Here is a 19782-nt window from a genome sequence, read left to right on the forward strand (position 1 = left end):
CATTTATCCCTGAAGGGTCTAGAAGACTGGGACCCAATACTAGAGGGCCTCCACTAAGGGGAAATAAGGGCAGGATGTGGAGAAGATGTGACAGCATTTCCTACACACAAATCTACCAACAAAGGACAGATGCTTCATCAAACAGAGACTATCAACAAAGAGATATAAAATTGAAAAATATGGTAATTCTAGATAAAAAGTACAGTAACTGAAATGAAAACTTCACTCAGGAGGCTTAATAAAAGAATCAGTGGACTTTAAGATAGATCAATAGAGATTATGCAATTGGAAGGGGAGAGAGAGAGAGAGAGAAAAGACCAGATCCTCAGGCAAATGTGGGGCAACATTATGCACACTGTTGGTGACTGAATCATGCGCCCCACAAAAGGCATGTTCAGATCCCAGCCCCTGATCCTCTGGGTTTGAGCCATTTGTAAATAGGAACTTTGAAGATGTTATTAGTTAAAGTGGTTTAAAATGAATGGGGGTGGGTCTTAACCCAATATGGCTGAAGCTGCAGTCCATATAAGCAAAGGAAGTTGGAGCAAGAGAAGCCATGGGGGACAGCTAGAAGCTGGAAGTCAATGGAACTTGGAAGACACTACCATGTGCATTGCCATTTAACAGAAAAGCCAAGGAAACCCAAAGACTGCTGGCCAGCCACAAGATAGCCATCCCAGAAGGAAGTAAGTCTTCTAGCCTCTGAAACTATGAACCAGTAAATACCTGTTGCCAAGCCAACCCATTTTATGCTATTTATTTTAGCAGCTAGGAAGTGAAAGTGAATACCAATACATATGCATAATGGGAGCACCAGAAGGAGAGGAGAAAGAGATAGGATCAGGAAAATATTTTAAGAATTAATGGCTGAATATTTGCCAAGTTTGATGAAAACCATTAATCTACACATCCAAAAAAACTCCAAAAATTTATCCCAAAATTTCAAGTGGGAGAAACACAAAGATCTACACCTAAACATACCATAGTCAAAGTGTTGAAAGCTGAAGAAAACAAGAAAATCTTGAAAGCAACAAGGGAAAAATAACTCACCACAAACAAGGGAATCCCAATAAGAGTAATACTGATTTCTCACTACAAAGGATGGAGGCCAAGAGACAGTGGGATGATATACTGAAAGTACTGAAAGAAAAACATCTATCAACCTCAAATCTTATATCTAGCAAAACTGTCTTTCAAAAACGAAGGCAAAATAAAGACATTCCCAGAAAAACAAAAGCTGAGAGTTTGTTGGTAGCAGACATGCCTTATGAGAAATTCTAAAGGCAGTTCTTCAGGGTGAAAGCAAGTAACATCAGATGATAAAATGATTACAAAAAAAAACAAAAAAAAAACAAACAGAAAGCAAGAAAGAACACAGGTGAAGGTAATTATGTAGGTAATTGTAAAAGATGTTGTAGTTACATATTTCTTCTTTTTCTTCTAAAAAGACTTAAAAGGCAAGTGTATAAAACAATGTGCATGCATTTTTGTTGCTGGGCTTCTAATTTATATAAATACATAAGCACAAATGAAGTAGGTGGGAAAAGCTATATTAGAGTAAGGAAATGACACTAGATTGTAACTTGAGTCCACAGGAAAAAAATGAAGATATTCAAACCCAGTAAATGAGAATATTAATATAACAAATTCTACAAATATATATTTGCTTACCTTTCTTTATGCTCATTTAAAAGACACAAGATTATATGAGGTAGTAATTATAACAATATATTGTTGGGTTTGTAACATAAATAGATGAAAGATGTATAACAATAATAGCACATAAAAGTGGGGAAAGAATGGAGCTATATAGCAGTGAAGTTTCTTGATTTCACTTGAATTAAGATTTTACAAGTCCAAAGTAGATTTTGATAAGTTGGGGTATATATGGTAAGCCCTTGACCAACCCTTAAGAAAATAAATTCTAAAATATATAATTAAAAATTAAGAACAGAGTTAAATTGATCTACAGATTCAATGCCATCCCTGTCAAAATCCCACTGACTTCACTGCAGAATTTGCCAAGCTGATCCTAAAATACATATGGAAATTCAAGGTCTTGAAATAGCCAAAACACGTTGAAAAAGAAAAACACATTTGGAGTACTCACACTGAATGCCACTGAATTAGTAAGTAATTCTAAAACTTACTACAAAGCAATGGCAATCAAGACAGTGTTGTACTGGCATAGGATAGACATGTATAGATCAATGGAATAGAGCTAAAAGTCAAAAAATAAACAAGTATATTTATGGTCAATTGATTTTTGTTGCTCTTGTATCTGCCTCCCCCCAAGATGGCTCCCTTGTCTGTCTGCTTGTTGTATGCTCATTGTGTCTGCTCGTTATCTGCTTGTCTTCTTTAGGAGTATCAAGAACCGAACCCAGAACATTCCATGTGGGAGGTGGTTGCCCAACCACTTGAGCCACATCCACTCCTGCCAATTGATTTTTGACAAGGGTGCAGACAGTTAAATGTAGAAAGGATAGTTTCTTTGACAAATGGTGCTGGTACAACTGACTATTCAAATGCAAAAGAATGAAGTTGGCTATCTATACCACACCATGTACAAAAATTAACACAAAATGAACTGAAGACCTAAGTGTAAGACTAAAACTATAAAGCTCTTAAAAGAAAACATAGTAATAAATCTTTATGATTGTGGATTAGGCAATTGTTTCTTAGGTATGACTCCAAAAGCACAAGTAACAACATGAAAAATAGATAAATTAGACGTTATCAAAATGAAGTTTTTGTGTTTCAAAGGAACATCATCAAGAAAGTGAAAAGACATCCCACACAATGGGAGAAAGCACTTGCCAAATTCTATATCATATAAAGGACTTGTATCTAAAATACATAAAGAGCTCTTGGAACTTGATAATAAAAAGACAAATAGGCCAATGAAAAAGATGGGAAAAGGATCCAAATAGCAGACATTGGTGAGGATATGGAAATTTTGGAACCCTCATACATTGCTGTGGATTGTAAAGTGATATGTTCACTTTGGAAAACAGTCATGGTAGTTCCTCAAAAGATTAAACACAGAATTACTATATGTCCCAGCAATTCCACTACTAGGGTATACTGAAGAGAAATTAAACATATGCCCACACAAAAACTTACATGTGAATGTTAATAACAGCATTATTTTTAATAGCCCCAAAGTGGAAACATCCTAAATATCCAACAACTGGATATGAGTGGATAAACAATATGTGCTATAGTCACACAATGGAATAAAATTTGATAATTAAAAGTAATGAAATGCTGATACATGCTACATGGACGAACCTTGAAAACATCATGCTAAGTGAAAGAAGCCAGTCATCAAAAATCACATACTGTATAATTTCATTTAATACAGGGTCCAGAATAGTCAAATCTATAGAGACAGAAGTAGATTATTCATTACCTAGGACTGGGGGGATGGAGAAGTTGTGGGGAAATTGGGACTGACTGCTAATAAGTAAGGGGTTTCTTTTATGTGTGATGAAAATGTTCTAAAATTAAATAGTGGTGATGTTTGTCCAACTCTGTAAGTATTATAAAAATCACTGAACTGTTTACTTTTAAATGGTTGAATTTATCTTATGTGAATCATATCTCAGCAAAGATGTCAAAAATAAAAGAGTAACCAGTGCCTAGCATATGGTAAGCATTTAATAAATGTAGACGATGTAAAAAAAGTGCATGTCAAGCACAATTTTCCAGACAGTTTACCCTGTCACTATAGGGATGAAGTAGAGGGGTGTGTCAGAATGACTAAAAGGTCTGAGAACACAGGGAATGAATGATGGCAATATCAGAAAGAAGGTTTCTGTCAAAGAGGCTAATTTGGCTTGGGGGAGGAATGGGAATTCCTTTATGGAATGTGGTGTTTCTAAGTGGAAGCATCTGCTGGATTAATCAAGGGGAATGTCTTTTTTTTTTCCCTAGCAGCAGAAAAATGTTTGATAAGAAAATATAAAATCTTGCTACTATGGTAAGCATCTGAGAGAGTTTCCCTCTCTGATAAGTTTGGGGAATTGTTATGTTGATTGATATAATACTAAGAGAAAGGGAAGCTTGGATCATTACTTTTAAGTAATTAAGAATAAGAATATGGTTATAAATAATGGTCTCTTATAGGTGTCTTCAGAAGACATATTCTTCCCAACTCCCATCACTCAGTGTCATTGTCATATTCATGAATGAAGCTCTGTCCATTATACTGCGAGCCATCACCAGTATCATCAACCGGACGCCCTCTCACGTGCTGAAGGAGATCATCTTGGTGGATGATTTCAGCTCAAATGGTGAGCTCTTGATCAAGGAATAACAGCAAAAATTACCATTTATCAACAGCACTAGGGTGGAAAGGGGTTCTGGCTCAAGGTTTAGGATGCCTCGGGCTTTTCATGAAGGGAAGAAAAAAGGATTATTTATTGAAGCCCTATTTGTTTTGGTCACATTCAGTGTCACAAAAATCAAGACTAAGGATCATGATCTTAATTACAGAGATGAGGAAATGAAGACTGAGACACCCCAGGTGTGCTCAAGTCCTGCCAAGCCAGGGGCAGAGCTGGGAGTCAGACCCAGAACTCTGTGACTCCAAAGCCACCCCTTTCCGTGTCCTTGGAGCAACATGTGAGGGGGTGAGTGGGGTCCAGAGGAGGACCTCAGATACCAAGAAGGGATTGGGAGATGCTCCCTCTGACACCAGTATCTCGGGGAAATATGCCTGGAGGGCTCTGGATGCTGAGGCTCTTGGCAGTGGTAGTTTCTTGCCCATAGGATTGGGCCCCCCTCCTCCAGCCCACTCAAGGTGGACATGAGAAGAAATGGGAGAGAGTGGACCTGGATCCACACTGAGTTCACAATCCTAGCTTCTCCCTTATAAACTCTATGACCTTGACTTGACTTCTCCAGGTACCTGCTTTCTTATTTGCAAAATAGGGATGCTGATAACAATGTCTCATGGGGCTATAGTGAGAAATGAGATAATAATGGCAGCTCAACAGTTTGTTCTAAGCACCTTCATAGATAAACTATTTTAATCATTACAACCAACCCTATGGCCAAGGGACCACATTTTTTTTTGTCCGTTTCATAGGTACAGATAATTAAGGCATACATACACTAGTCAAGGGCCTTGTTCAATATCACACAACTGGCAAGTGATAGAACCAAGATTTGACCTTAAACTTAGAGCCCTAGCTCTAACCACTATGTATATTGGTGTAATATGTGGATTGTGAATGATGTGTAACATATAGAAGCATCTCAGCCAGTTTAGCTATTAATTTCATTAATAGAATAAAGTCATAACATCAGGGATTTAAGCTAGTCATGTGGAATAACTTCCTGACAGGGTTGTGAAGCAGTTGCCTGAGGAAGGCAGAATATGCTCCTTCCTGGGGATCTTCAAGTGCTGTGCAGGCTTTGACAGCCTCCAGTTGGGGCCAGTTTGACTGGAGGATAGAAAGAGAGAGACAAGCATAATGATCTCTTAAGCTTTTCTCTCGGGATTTCCAGACACTAACCATGTTCCATTTCATCCTTCAAACACCTCCCTCTCTTGTTGTTCCAATGTAACTTCATAAGAAATAAGATTTGATGATTCCTAGAGCAAAATTCTGTTGAAAACCAAAAGAAAAAAAAGAGAGAGAGAGAAAATGTAATACTCCCTTTGTTTCTGTGCCTAAAACTTGATCCCAAATTGTACACTTGTTTTGCCAGCAAGAAATAGATGCTTATTAGAAAGAGATTCTCTCGTGGGTTCTGTGCTTCTGGGCTCTATGGGATGACCCTCAGGACAAGTCGTCTCACCTCTCTGGGCCTCAGTTTCTTCATAGGGAAAATGCAAGTGTTGAGCTGGAAGAGCTCTGAGGGTAATTTTTTTTTCCCTATGGAAAAAATCACAGATTCTATAATTCCATGCTCCATGGTGTGTAGATAAGAGTTAATTCAAGAATTCTTCCTGTGGAATAATAATATCAAAAGATAAGGGTTACAAACACGGGGCAGACACAGAGTCAAACTCACTATTGTTCCCAACTGTGTCCTGTCTGGCCACACATCCCTCTCACTTGGAACCAGAACCCATTTCTCTTTTTCATAGGGAAAATTTGTTTGGATGGACACCAAAGGGACACTGTTAGTCAGCTTTGACTGGCGTCACAGGGACAGAAATCAGCTTCTCTCTCATTAACCACTGAAACATTAGCTAGATCAGGCCCACGCTGAGCATAACGAAAAAACTCGCTTTGCACTAAATGGAGGAAGATCATTGGAAATCTCTACCATGTGTGCTCTTAGAGAAACTTACTACCCATTGTGACTTCGGTGGCAAGTCACTCAACTACTTCATGCCCCAGTTTCCTCATCTGTAACACAGGAGAAATGATGGTGCTTCAACCACATAGGACTGTTCCAAGGATTAAATAGTACATGTGAAGTCCACAGAGGACTTTCCTTGCTTGCCCTGTCAGCACTTGAGTGCTGTTGAAATGCTACAGCCTGGTACTGGAGCTGCTTCCCCTTCTTTTCTTTCCCTAGGTGTGAAGTTTCATTTGCAATCAGGTCAGATGCTTCAAGTAGCAACAGAGCTAATACAACCCTTTCAGAAATTATATCAATGTATATAGGATCCCATATTCCTCCACAATTATTTTTCGCAGATTCCACAAATAGCAACTATTTATTGAGTTTCTACCTTGTGCCTGGGACCGTGCAGGGAAGAGGATGTCAGCGATTTCAAGAAGCTCCTTTTATTTATTTATTTATTTATTTATTTATTTATTTATTTATTTATTTATTTTTAATGATTTATTATATTTCCTTTATTTTTCTTAATTTATCCCCCACTTCCCCCAGATGGTTTGCACGTCTGTCTGCTCATTGTTTGCTCACCTTCTCCAGGAGGCACCGGGAACCAAACCCCGGACCTCCCACATGAGGGAGGAGTTCCCAAAGGATTAAGCAACATCTGCTGGGCTGCAGCCTCTTCTGGCTTGTAGCCTCTGCTTGTTGCGGCAGGGGCAGAGTCTAGCTCTGTTGCATCAAGAAGCTCCTTTTAGCTGATGGGGCAAGATGAATGAAGAATAGTGTGTCAGTTTGAGTAAGCTGCTAGTGAGTAGAAGAAAGCCCAGAGAGGAGGCTGACATGATCTAGGGAGGCTTTCTGGAGGAGGAGTCTTGAGTTAGCACTTGAAGGCTTGGTAGGACTTGAAAAGGCAGAGAATACTAGGGACTACTTAAGGGGGCGGGGGGAGTGTGCCTGGGGGTGGAGTGGAGAGAATGATAGGAACAGAGATGAAGAAATCAGAAGCACCCCAGGCTCACCAGCTTAGAAAAGATGGTTTGGGGAGGGGACCAGTGGGAGAGCAAGGCTGGGAAGGGGGCGTAGATACTTTAGAAGAGCCACTGGAGGGTCTTGAATTTTCATATTGTACTACAGGCATTAGTGACTGAGGAGGGACTCAGCATCTGTGGCTCATAGAATTTTGGATTTGGAAGGGTACTGACAGATTATCTAGTCCTTTTCTGTAAGTTTAGAAAATAGAGACTCCAAAATAGAAAGACACTGAGTTAGATCGTGATGGAGCCTGAATTAGAGTCTAAATATCCAGGACCTTTGGCAGTTCTTAAAAGTAGTTCCAGAATGAGTGTAGAGCCTTGACCTTAATTTCCCCTAGCTCACTCCCAGGAGGATCAACACCTTCGGACCCACTGGATTTCTTCAACACCTGCAGTAACTGAGTCAGTCAACCTTGAGTGCAATGGGAAAAGGTCTAAGATGGGGTAATTCTTGGTGCTGGAGCCATGTAGGTGATGATTCCAGATCTTGACCACTCCAGGATTTACAATCTATTCTTCTGAGAGAAGAATGAGCAAAGGTCTCTTCCTTTGATTATAGGGGTGGGGAGAGAAGAGACAGGGAAACGCTGATAAACCCAAACAAGTATGAACACAGTTCTTGAGGCAGTGCTGCGTAGTAGCTAAAGATTGCACGGGCTCATATTCTGGGCATGCCACTGTCTAGATATATGACTTTGGACATATCCTCTCTGTGCCTCGGTTTCTTCATCTGCAAAATGGGGATACCATAGTGCCTACCTCACAGGGTTCTTTGAGAATGCAGTGAATTAATATTTAGTTATTTTGCATGCTGTTTAGTGATAGGCATGCAGATTGTTTACTTACATGTGAGGGAGTCAACTGGTAGGCTGAGTCAAGGAACAAAGGTACAGACAGGATTTATAAAAGAGAGGGGAGAAAGGGAAGAAAAAACCATAAACAGTTGGGGAATAATGAAACTTGTTCGTATAATTTTGGGGGTAAATTCATGAGCTCGAAGCTGGCAAAGATATCAGTCAGGCATTCTGTGCCAGTTGTCCTTGCGGAGACCAACTAGTTTTGTTTTGTGTATCTAAAGCAAAACACAACAAGTTTAATTGCTTATGGATTCTCCCAAAAATCTTGAGAGTTCAACTGCAGAGAAGACACTCCAGGCTGTTTCTGTGCAATACCTGCTCATTTGTACCTCTTAGTTATGCCAGGTTTGTCCTACTCATTCTCATAAAAATTTCTCTATGTACATAAATTACTTAGAACAATGCCTGGCACATAATAAGTAGGACTTCATGGTTAGCTATGGCTCTTCTAAGATTGTCTGACTGTAAGGGTCAGGAGATTTGGAATAGTAAGATTAAACCTCGGATTGAAGGATAAAGGAGAGGTAGGTGCAGAGGATTCGCTGCCTATTTTCTCAGCCTAGGCTGTCAAATTGCTCAACTTAGGGTGTAGAGAGTACAACCACTATTGTGTAATAGTATGATATTTCTGCACCACATTGATTATTGCACTCAGAAATTCAATATAGATGTGTGTTTGATTGGCAGGAGAACTAAAGGTAGACTTGGATGAGCAGATTAAGCTTTACAACCAGAAGTATCCAGGACTATTGAAAATAGTACGGCACACTGAGAGAAAAGGTCTTGCTCAAGCACGCGTCACTGGCTGGGAGGCTGCCACCGCTGACGTGGTCACCATCTTGGATGCTCACATTGAAGTGAACATTGGGTGGTAAGCCTTTTCGAGGGTTCTTCTGGGAAATGGGAGAAAGGAGATATTGTACGTTTACTGAGTATAAAGCAAGATATTGTGGAAATAGGATAAGTGAACACCAGGCCTTAAACAATGAGATCTGCAAAGGAAAGAATGCGTTTACCCAGGGCTTTTGATTTTTAGGGAAAGTAGTTTAGTGTGACAGAAGAAACAATGGGCTATAAATAATGACTGCCAGATCCTGGCTCTAACCTTTGACAAAAACTTGTGACTTTGAACAACTTGCTTCACCACACTAGACATTTGTGGTCTTCTCTAAAATGAAGAGAATGCCCTTTGGTGAGTCCTAAGGGTTTTTGCAGCCCTGAAATTACAAGATAGAAAGCGAACTCTGTTCTTTTTGTACTGTGAAGAATCATGTAATAAAGAGATATCATTTTGGAAACAGGGAAATCCCAGAGAAAACGTAAATTCGGGCAGAACAGTGATAGTCTTGGTTTAGAATGGCCTGGGGCTGGTACTTCTGTTCTAGTTTAAAATCTACTCTTGATGTGGGTTTCCTGACAGCTGTAGATAGTCTCTGGACTGTGGAGAGTCCTACTCATCATCGAGCACAGCCTAGGCGGAGAAGGCACTCAATGTCAGGTCAATGTCGGGCAAGGTTCCTGCAGGACTTTGTCTTGCTCCTGATGCTAGCCCTCCTATCCAAGCCCGGCTTCCTAGCACTCCTTTTCCAGGGCAGAGCCCATCTTGGCTCGGATTCAGGAAGACTACACCGTGGTCGTGTCTCCTGTGTTTGACAACATTCGTTTTGACACTTTTGAGCTGAAAAAGTATGAGTTGATGGTTGATGGATTTAACTGGGAACTTTGGTGTCGCTATGATTTACTGCCACAGGCTTGGATTGATCTACATGATGTCACAGCTCCAGTGAAGTAAGTCTGGTGGAGGCTCAGGGATCGTGATTAGCCCCAGGGAAAGTAGCAAGGAACCATGGGGTTTTGTTTATTTTTGGTGGTTGTGTATGTGTGTGTGTGGGGGCTGTGGATGGGAGAAGTGGAGGGAGTGGGGTGGAGGACAGGGGATTGGAAACAATAGTGAACTGGTCAAAGATAAGGAATCCCAGATATCTTGGGTTATTTAGGGACTTTCAGACAAAATCAAGCAAAGCATTTAATTTGTTGTTGTTTTCGTTTTTTTTTTTTCAAAAAAAACAGCAAAAACTTTGGACCAGATCAATTTCATGAGCATTTATCAGGATATGAAATAGGGATACCAAAATGAGAAAGATGTAATTTTAATTTAATTGGAGAAAGGTTATGATAACACAGGAGGAAATGGAGGCCTGCATATAATTAGTCCAGCCTGAAGGTTTAGAAAAGGCCTTCAGGCTAAGAAGAGGCTTAGGGGGAGCTGAGGTAGCTCAAGTGGTTGACACCTGCTTCCCATATACAAGGTCCCAGGTTTGATCCCTGGTAACTCCTAAAAATACAACTAATGAAAAATCCAACTCTCATTGGGGAACAGATATAGCTCAGAGGTTGAGCACCTGTTTCCCATATACTAGGTCCTGGGCTCAATCCCCTGGTACCTTTTAAAAAAAGAGGCTTAGGTAGAGATGTGGAGGCCAGATCTTCACTGGGCTTTCCACCCCTCACTTCCATCCTGACCTGTTCCTCATAAAGCAGTTGGTAACTCTTTTGTTGTGTACTCTATAGGAGCCCTTCCATCATGGGCATCATGTCTGCCAGCAGGCTCTTCTTGGGAGAGATCGGGTCGCTGGATGGTGGAATGCTGGTCTACGGAGGTGAAAACGTGGAGCTTAGCCTGAGGGTGGGTACATTTTGCTTCTCTTTATGGGAGATAAGAGGCATAGATAGGATCGCTGGAATCCTGGAGAAAGACTGAATGTCCTTGGATCAAGAGGTGCACAAATTCTCATGTTTCCAAGTCCCTTGGCCAAGGAGGAATAGGAGATAGGACTTCTGGAGGGCAGCTTTCTGTTATGGGCCTATATAACCTGGGAGGAATGGTGGGTAGGGGTAGAGGCGAGACTGAGCAGATAGTGTCCATATTTCCCTGAGAATGCCACCCATTTTCTAAGCATGTTCTGGAATAAGTTGACTTTGGCAATTCTCTATAAGACCATGATGCAAGCTGCTTTGTCAAAGACAATGAAAACTGGAGTGGGAAGAAGCAGCAGAGAATGCAGACACATGGACATCAAACCTACTCTAGTATGGACAGCTAAAGCAGCTGACATCAGGAAGAAATTTTGTACTGATACTTAGTCTAGAACTAATAGGAAGGGGCAGTACAGCATTGAAATCCTTGAGCCAGTTCTAGGTTTGACCAACTCCGGTGTGTCCAGGACACCAGTGGCTTTACCTTGGCAGTACTGCCTCTTCTCAGCTCCTGGCTGTCCCCATCCTTGCTCAGGTCAGATGAACAGCCAGTATATTTGTGCTCTGTAAGGGAATTCAGGGAGCAGAGCAATATGTCTGGAGAAATTCCAAGTTCAGATTCTTATTACATCACTATAGTGGTTAGCTATTGCCACAAAAATGCTGCATAACCTGCCCACCACCCCCTTCCCCCAGCTGCTTAAAACACCAATCATTTACCTCAGCTCTGCAGGTCCTTGAATGGGCCTGGGTGGGCAGCTCTTCCATAGGTGTTCTTGTAGGGCCCAGGCTGAAGGGGCAGCAGCCAGATTCATGATATGCTAGAGGGCAAGTGGACCATGGGGGCCCTCTTTAGGCCTGGGCTCGGAACTAGACTACTCCCTCTTCTGCTCCACTCCATTAGCCACAGCAAAGCACATGACTAAGCCCAAAGCCAAGGAGCAGGGAAGTCTAAATACTCTATCCAAGATGAGACTATGTCAGGGAGGGGGAAAGAATTGGGGTGATAAATTCATTAGTTGGATGGTTATGTGCCCAGGTAGTCCTTCTGTTCCTAAAGATGTAGAAGAGAACAGATATTGGGGGTAACTGTCTCTTGCACAAAAATGCAAATGCATAAGTGATTACCTTGTGTGTGGTACTTAGCAAAGTCCTGAAGATGACCGTAGTTACTCTGTGGCTGGGGTTTTCCCACCAACCAGAGATTTGGTTGAATCTGGCTGGGACCCTAGTTCCCCCAGCTTAGGATCCAAAGCCCCTCTCATAATTTCTCTTTATTTCTGAGTCCCTCATGCTTTTCTGCCTCCCACCATTCTGCATCTAAGCTGGCTCTGGGTTTGCATTCTCCCACCTGCCATGTAGAACTCTGACCTTTCACTTTCCACAGGAAATTCTCTTTTAAAAGAAATGCAAGAGGCATTTGTAGTTTCCCTATAGATTTTGCTGAAAATATAACATGTCAGGGGAAGAGCCATTCTCACTCTTTTCTTACTCTAAACATATCCAGGCTCCTTGGTTTCACCTTTAAAACCTCTAAGCTTGTGTATTTCTCCAGTAACAGATCTTGGAGTGCCTACGAGGACTTGAAGTGTTTTATTCTGACATCTGGTGGCCACAGCCATGATGTGCTCATGGATGTGGGTGAATGGAGTGTCAAGGCTAATGGGTGGGAAATGAAAGCCAGTGTTTGTCAAGCTATATCTTCTTAGCATTGCGTCAGAGCTTAACCTGGACTGCACGGGCTCAGAACCCAGCAGCCAGCCCTGCCATTTACTAGCAGGATAAACATAAGTAAGTTAGGTAAATGGGATAATAATAATACCTACATGGTGAGGATTAAATCCGTAAACAATGTTAGGACAGTATGTGGTTTGAAATAAGCCACTGCTATTATAAGCAGAAACTTTGTGTGTGTGTGCTTGTGTGTGCATGTATGCATGTGTGTGTGTGAGAGAGGTAGGTAGGTAGGTGGGAAATAAGGATAGATTGAGGTTAGCAGATGTAGCTCAAGTATTTGAGCACTTACTTCTCATGTACTAGGTCCTGGGTTGGATCCCTGGTACGTCCTAAAAACAAAACAAAACAAAACAAAACAAAACAAAACAAAAAAACAGAGAGAGAGAGAGAGAAAAGGATAGATTGAGAGGGGAAAAAATTGAAAGTTGTTGATCAATGGTAACGGTTGACATTGCCTCTTAAAAGACAATGTAAGATTTCTCGTACCAATAACTATTTTTTTTAAATTTAATTTAATTTTATTTTTTTAAGTATTACATTCAAAAAATATGAGGTCCCATTCAACCCCACAGCCCCCACCCCCCCACTCCCCCACAGCAACACTCTCTCCCATCATCATGACACATCCATTGCACCTGGTAAGTACATCTCTGAGCATCACTGCACCCCATAGTCAATGGTCCACATCATAGCCCACACTCTCCCACGTTCCATCCAGTGGGCCCTGGGGGGATCTACAGTGTCCCGTAGTTGTCCATGAAGCACCACCCAGGACAACTCCACGTCCCGAAAACGCCTCCCCATCTCATCTCTTCCTCCCATCTCCACACCTAGCAGCCACCATGGCCACCCTTTCCACACCAATGCCACATTTTCTCTGTGGACTTTGGATTGGTTGTGTCCATTGCACATCTATGTCAAGTGGGGGCTTAGATTCCACATGGATACTGGATGCACTCCTCCTGCTTTCAGTTGTAGGCACTTTAGGCTCCATGGTGTGGTGGTTGACCTTCTTCAACTCCATGTTAGCTGAGTGGGGTAAGTCCAATAAATCAGAGTGTAGGAGCTGAAGTCTGTTGAGGCTCAGGGCCTGGCTATAATATTGTCAGTCCAGAGATTCAAATCCCCTAAATATATCTTAAACCCCAGCACCAACTACAATTCCAGTAAAGTAGCATGAAAGTCTTGTGAAAAGAGATCCCATCTGAGTCCAGTTCCATCATGCAGAAGCACTAGCTCTAAAGAAGGGCCATCAGATATGGCAGTGAACCCCATCTACCATGACCATAGAACCCGTGGGTCTCTTTATCCCTCAAAAGAACCAATACCTGGGGTTGTATCTACTTTATCTGTCTCTGAGACTCTGCTCAGTTGTGCATAAGGGCAATCCTTCTGACAACCTCCAGACTCTTTTTTAGAGACTCATAACCATATAAACTCATTTCTTCTTTCCATTTCCCCCTTACATTAGGTCAAACAGCATTTTGAAGTCATGTTATTATATGTAGACAGGGATATTCTGCTGATCTGCATTGAACCTTTAACTCAAGGTCGTTTTCTAGTTGCATCTTCAGCTGATATTTGGTAGTGATCCCTCGGTGCCAGGGAGGCTCATCCCCGGGTGTCATGTCCCATGCTGGGGGGAATGCACTGCATCTACATGCTGAGTTTGGCTTCGAGAGTGGCCACATTTGAGTAACATGAAGGCTGTCAGGAGGAAACTCCCAGGCACAATGCTACTCTAGGCCTTGTTCTTATTGCAGGTGTATAGGCTCACAAGTATAGCCATTAGTATCAGGAGCCCACTGTTGGACCCTCATTCCTTCCTGGTTCTTACTGTTGCACCTGGGGGACTGCTGCTGCTCCCCTAGGGACCATGACAGAGCCCCCCCTGGCCAGGAACCCAGTACCCCCCCAGCTGTTGTTTTTAATTGTTTCCACTATGAGTATATCTAAACATTACCATGCACCCTGGACATATGCCCTGTATAACTCCCTGTCAACCATATATAGCCTGTCAATAACATCCCATATCAGTATTCCTCCGCCGCCATTGTTGAACCACTCTGTGATCCAAAACTTCCTGTAAAGTGAATCCCAATATAATGTCAGTTTCCCTTACTAGTAAAATGGAATATAGCGATGAGTTTAAAGGTTAGATCTAGAGTACATATTGATTTGGAAAAATTTCTACATCCTATCTTTTTCTTTTCTTTTTTTCTAATTATTGAGCTTCTCTTCACAAGAGTCTTAGATCACAGTAATTCATATATACAATATACAGTACTCCCACAGATCCACCATAAAACCTTTTCCCTTCCACAGCAATAATCTTTTAACTTATTCATATCATATTTACTGAAACTGATGTACAGACTCCGAAACAATAACTTTCAAACAAGGTGACATCTGTGCTTACAATGTGGTCCATATTTCAGGATATACAGTTTTCTAAATTTTTTAGTTATCCTATGTTTTACATTATGGTTTACATTATTAGTTTGTCATCCCCTATATGTTTTTGGTGTAATATTACATGTTTTATATTCATCCTTGTGTACTCTCGTGAAACTCCTCTCTTGCCCCCACATTTACCTTGGTTCTATCCATTCAACATCCATTTTCCCCTCCCCTTGGGGCCCACAGCGACAGCCAATCTCCATTTCCTGAGAAGCCACGTCCAGAGATACTTGCAGCAGTGTTCAGGGCGTGACTTTCTCAACTGCCCTAATGCCCTGGGAGCCACCCTTTCTCTCGAGAGATACAGTTCTTTCTATTTGATGGCATTAGTCCTCCCCAGGATGTGGGTCCACCCCAACTCTCACTTCTTCCGTCTCTACCCAATGGTACAACCCACCCTGGCAAAATGAGCCTTCAGCCATTCCCCAGGAGTCCGTCCCGCATCAGACCATCCCCTCTGAGCATCCTAAACAGGTAACCCTCTTAATTATATTTTGATACGATTTTCTCAGCATTTTACTCTCAACCAACACCTGACACTCTCCTATGTTCGTATGTTGCCCCTCCCTCCCCCCAATTTTTTGGGCAATATTACCCTTCCGCCCATCCCCAGCCCCCCTCAAACCCGCAAAGCTCCACCCGAAGGCAACCCCTTGCCCCCATTTTATCCCTTCTTTGTGCTCATACTTACCCCCAGCTCATCATAGATTCCACCCCTGCAGACATCGGCTCACATCCTTCCTCCACCCCCCGATTTCCTGTAAGCCTATTTTCCAGTCTCTAGCTCTCTGAGGCAGGTTGCTTATTTCATATCATTGAGGTCATGTAGTATTTGTCCTTCAAATCCTGAGTTGCTTCACTCAACATAAGGTTCTCAAGATTCATCCATGTTATCACGTGAGTTTGTAGTGTATTTGTTCTTACAGCCGAGTAGTATTCCATTGTGTGTATATACCACATTTTATTGATCCACTCGTCTGTTGATGGGCATTTGGATTGACTCCAACTTTTGGCGATAGTGAACAATGCTGCTATTGGTGTACATATATCGGTTTGTGTCCTTGTTTTCAGTTCTGCTGGGTATATACCCAGCAGTGGTATTGCTGGGTCATATGGCAAATCTATGGTTAGTTTTTTGAGAAACCGCCAAACTGTCCTCCAGAATGGTTGGATCCTTCTACATTCCCACCAGCAGTGGATGAGTGTTCCCCTTTCTTCACATCCTCTCCAGCATTTGTAGTCTTCTGTTTTTTTCATGGCTGCCAATCTTATGGGAGTAAGATGGTATCTCATTGTAGTTTTGATTTGCATTTCCCTGATAGCTAGAGATTTGGAGCGTTTTTTCATGTGCTTTTTAGCCATTTGTATTTCTTCTTTGGAGAAGTGTCTGTTTAAATCTTTTTCCCATTTTTTAAATGGGTTGTTTATCTTTTTATTTTCAAGATATATGAGTTCTTTATATATGCAAGTTATAAGTCTCTTATCAGATATACGGTTGCCAAATATTTTCTCCCACTGTGTGGGTTCCCTTTTTACTTTCTTGACAAACTCCTTTGAGGTGCAGAAGGCTTTAATTTTGAGGAAGTCCCATTTATCTATTTGTTCTTTTGCTGCTCGTGCCTTTGGTGTGATATTTATGAAGCCATTTCCTATTACAAGGTCCTGTAGATGTTTCCCTACACTGCTTTCTAAGGTCTTTATGGTCTTGGCTCTTATATTTAGGTCTTTGATCCATCTTGAGTTGATCTTTGTATAAGGTGTGAGATGGTAATCCTCTTTCATTCTTCTACATATGGATATCCAGTTCTCCAGGCACCATTTGTTGAATAGGCCATTCTCTCCCAGTTGAGAGGGTTTGGTGGCTTTATCGAATATTATATGGCTATATATATGAGGTTTTATATCAGAACTTTCAATTCGATTCCATTGGTCTGTGTGTCTCTCCTTATGCCAATACCATGCTGTTTTCACTACTGTAGCTTTGTCGTATGTTTTGAAGTCAGGAAGTGTGATTCCTCCAATTTCGTTTTTCTTTTTCAATATGTCTTTGGCTATTCGGGGCCTCTTTCCTTTCCAAATAAATTTCATAGTTAGTTTTTCTAGTTCCTTAAAGAAGGCTGTGTTGATTTTTATTGGGATTGCATTGAATGTGTAGATCAGTTTTGGTAGGATAGACATCTTAATAATATTCAGTCTTCCTATCCATGAACAAGGAATATTCTTCCATTTATTTAGGTCTTCTTTGATTTCCTTGAGCAGTCTTGTATAGTTCTCGGTGTATAAATTTTTTACCTCTTTAGTTAAATTTATTCCTAAGTATTTGATTTTTTTATTTACTATTGTGAATGGTATTTGTTTCTTGATTTCCTCCTGATCTTGCTCATTATTGGTGTACAGAAATGCTGCTGATTTTTGCGCATTGATCTTATAACCTGCGACTTTACTGAACTCATTTATGAGTTCTAGAAGCTTTGTTGTAGATCTCTCAGGATTTTCTATGTATAGGATCATGTCATCTGCAAATAATGAAATTTTGACTTTTTCCTTTCCAATTTGAATGCCTTGTATATCTGGTTCTTGCCTCAGTGCTCGAGCAAGTACTTCTAAGACAATGTTAAATAGGAGCGGAGACAATGGGCATCCTTGTCTTGTTCCTGAGTTTAGAGGGAAGGATTTTAGGATTTCTCCATTGTAAACAATGTTGGCTGTAGGTTTTTCATATATACTCTTTATCATGTTCAAAAAGTTTCCTTGTATTCACATTTTTTGGAGTGTTTTTTTCAAGAAGGGGTGCTGTATTTTGTCAAATGCTTTTTCTGCATCTATAGATATAATCATGTGATTTTTTTCCTTCAATCTGTTTATATGGTGTATTACATTGATTGATTTTCTTTTGTTGAACCATCCTTGCATACCTGGAATAAATCCCACTTGGTCATGGTGTATAGTTCGTTTAATGTGTCTTTGAATACAATTAGCAAGTATTTTGTTAAGTATTTTTGCATCTATGTTCATTAGAGAAATTGGTCTGTAATTTTCCTTTCTTGTGATGTCTTTGTTTGGCTTTGGTACTAGGGTAATGTTGGCATCATAGAAGGAGTTTGGCAATGTTCCTTCTGTTTTGATTTTTTGGAATAGTTTCAGCAGGATTGGTGTTAGTTCTTTCCGGAATGTTTTGTAGAATTCACCTGTGAAGCCGTCTGGCCCTGGGCTCTTCTTAGTTGGGAGATTTTTAATGACTGATTCTATCTCTTTGCTTGTGATTGGTTTGTTAAGATCATCAATTTCTTCTTTCGTCAATATGGACTGCTTATTTGTTTCTAGGAATTTGTCCATTTCCTCTAAATTGTCATTTTTGTTGGAATATAGTTTTTCAAAGTATCCTCTTATGATAGTCTTTATTTCTGTGGGGTCAGTGGTGATATCGCCTTTCTCATTTCTTATTTTGTGTATTTGCATCTTTTCTCTTTTTTTCTTTGTTAGTCTCGCTAAAGGTTTGTCAATTTTGTTGATCTTCTCAAAAAACCAGCTCTTGGTCTTGTTTATCTTTTCAAGTGCTTTCTTATTTTCTATTTCATTTAGTTCTGCTCTTATCTTTGTTATTTACTTCCTTCTTCTTCCTGTTGGGTTACTTTGTTGTTGTTTTTCTAATTCCTTCAAAAGTGCAGTTAGTTCTTCAATTTTTGCTCTTTCTTCTTTTTTGATATATGAATTTATGGCTATAAATTTCCCTCTCAGTACTGCTTTTGCTGCATCCCATAAATTTTGGTATGTTGTGTTATCATTATCATTTGTTTCAAGGTAGTCATTCCAATAACTATTCTTTCTGCCATAAATTCCCATGGATAGGAAACCTCCATCACTAGGAAAATTGAAGTAAAATTGTATTTAGATTTTTAAATTCTTGGCTGGAGAAAATAATAAAATCTGAAAATAAATTGGGTGTAACCTGCAAGTGGTTCAGAGGGCTAGTAAGGAGAAATGGAGGAGGATAATGAAAGCAAAGAGATGTCTCAGGTTTTAATAATCATAGGGCCCACCATTGACTGACTACTTGTTATGCCATTTAATCCTTCTGACAACCCAAATGGTGGGTATGTCCCTTTTATAGATGTGTTGGCTAAGCTTTGGCGGGGGGGAGGTGAGTGATTGCCCCTAGTTGCCAGGCGTGCAGTGATAGGGTGGATTCGAACGCAGGTCAGACCTACTTCAGGGTTTGGCTCTTTTCACTCTACTATTCTGAGCTGTGGTGGGAGTGGGGTAGAGAAAGGGAAGAGGTGAGTTCAGAAGTGGAGAAATTTGCAAGTCAGAGAACGGGACTGGCCCTCAGGTGGGCACTCTTGGGGTATGCTAACCGAGTCAGCAGGACCTTGGCTTCTCACCCTCATCTCATGGGCTCTGTTGATATGACAGCAGTAGGTTGCTAACCACTGCTAGACGGTGAATTATCTCCCTCTGGAGATTAATGCAACCCCTTTAAGCAACAGGAAGACAAGACACAGATCATATTATATCAATTCAACATCATTAGACATTTCTATCATTTTTTTAGAATCAAGACCATGTTTCAAGTGAAATATCAAAAATGCATGGTCTGCCAAGTATGTCTAGACCCATAAAGATGGCAAGGA

The 19782-nt window shown here is 40.8% G+C and overlaps 1 protein-coding gene across 4 annotated transcripts in view; it reads left to right on the plus strand.

Moving 5' to 3' along the window:
* Positions 1-19782, plus strand: part of GALNT8 (polypeptide N-acetylgalactosaminyltransferase 8) — a 59707-nt gene that overhangs the window by 28518 nt on the left and 11407 nt on the right. For 2 of the 4 annotated variants that reach the window (XM_058282618.2, XM_004459023.4), the window contains exons 3-6: positions 4132-4298; positions 8885-9068; positions 9788-9985; positions 10769-10883. In XM_058282618.2, the coding sequence (XP_058138601.1) occupies positions 4132-4298; positions 8885-9068; positions 9788-9985; positions 10769-10883 (664 nt within the window). The remainder of the gene's footprint in view (positions 1-4131; positions 4299-8884; positions 9069-9787; positions 9986-10768; positions 10884-19782) is intronic. The other 2 variants (XM_004459024.4, XM_058282619.2) reach the window with 1 other exon arrangement.

The sequence above is a fragment of the Dasypus novemcinctus genome, chromosome 20 (genome assembly GCF_030445035.2).
Source record: "Dasypus novemcinctus isolate mDasNov1 chromosome 20, mDasNov1.1.hap2, whole genome shotgun sequence".
NCBI classification, from domain to species: domain Eukaryota; kingdom Metazoa; phylum Chordata; class Mammalia; order Cingulata; family Dasypodidae; genus Dasypus; species Dasypus novemcinctus.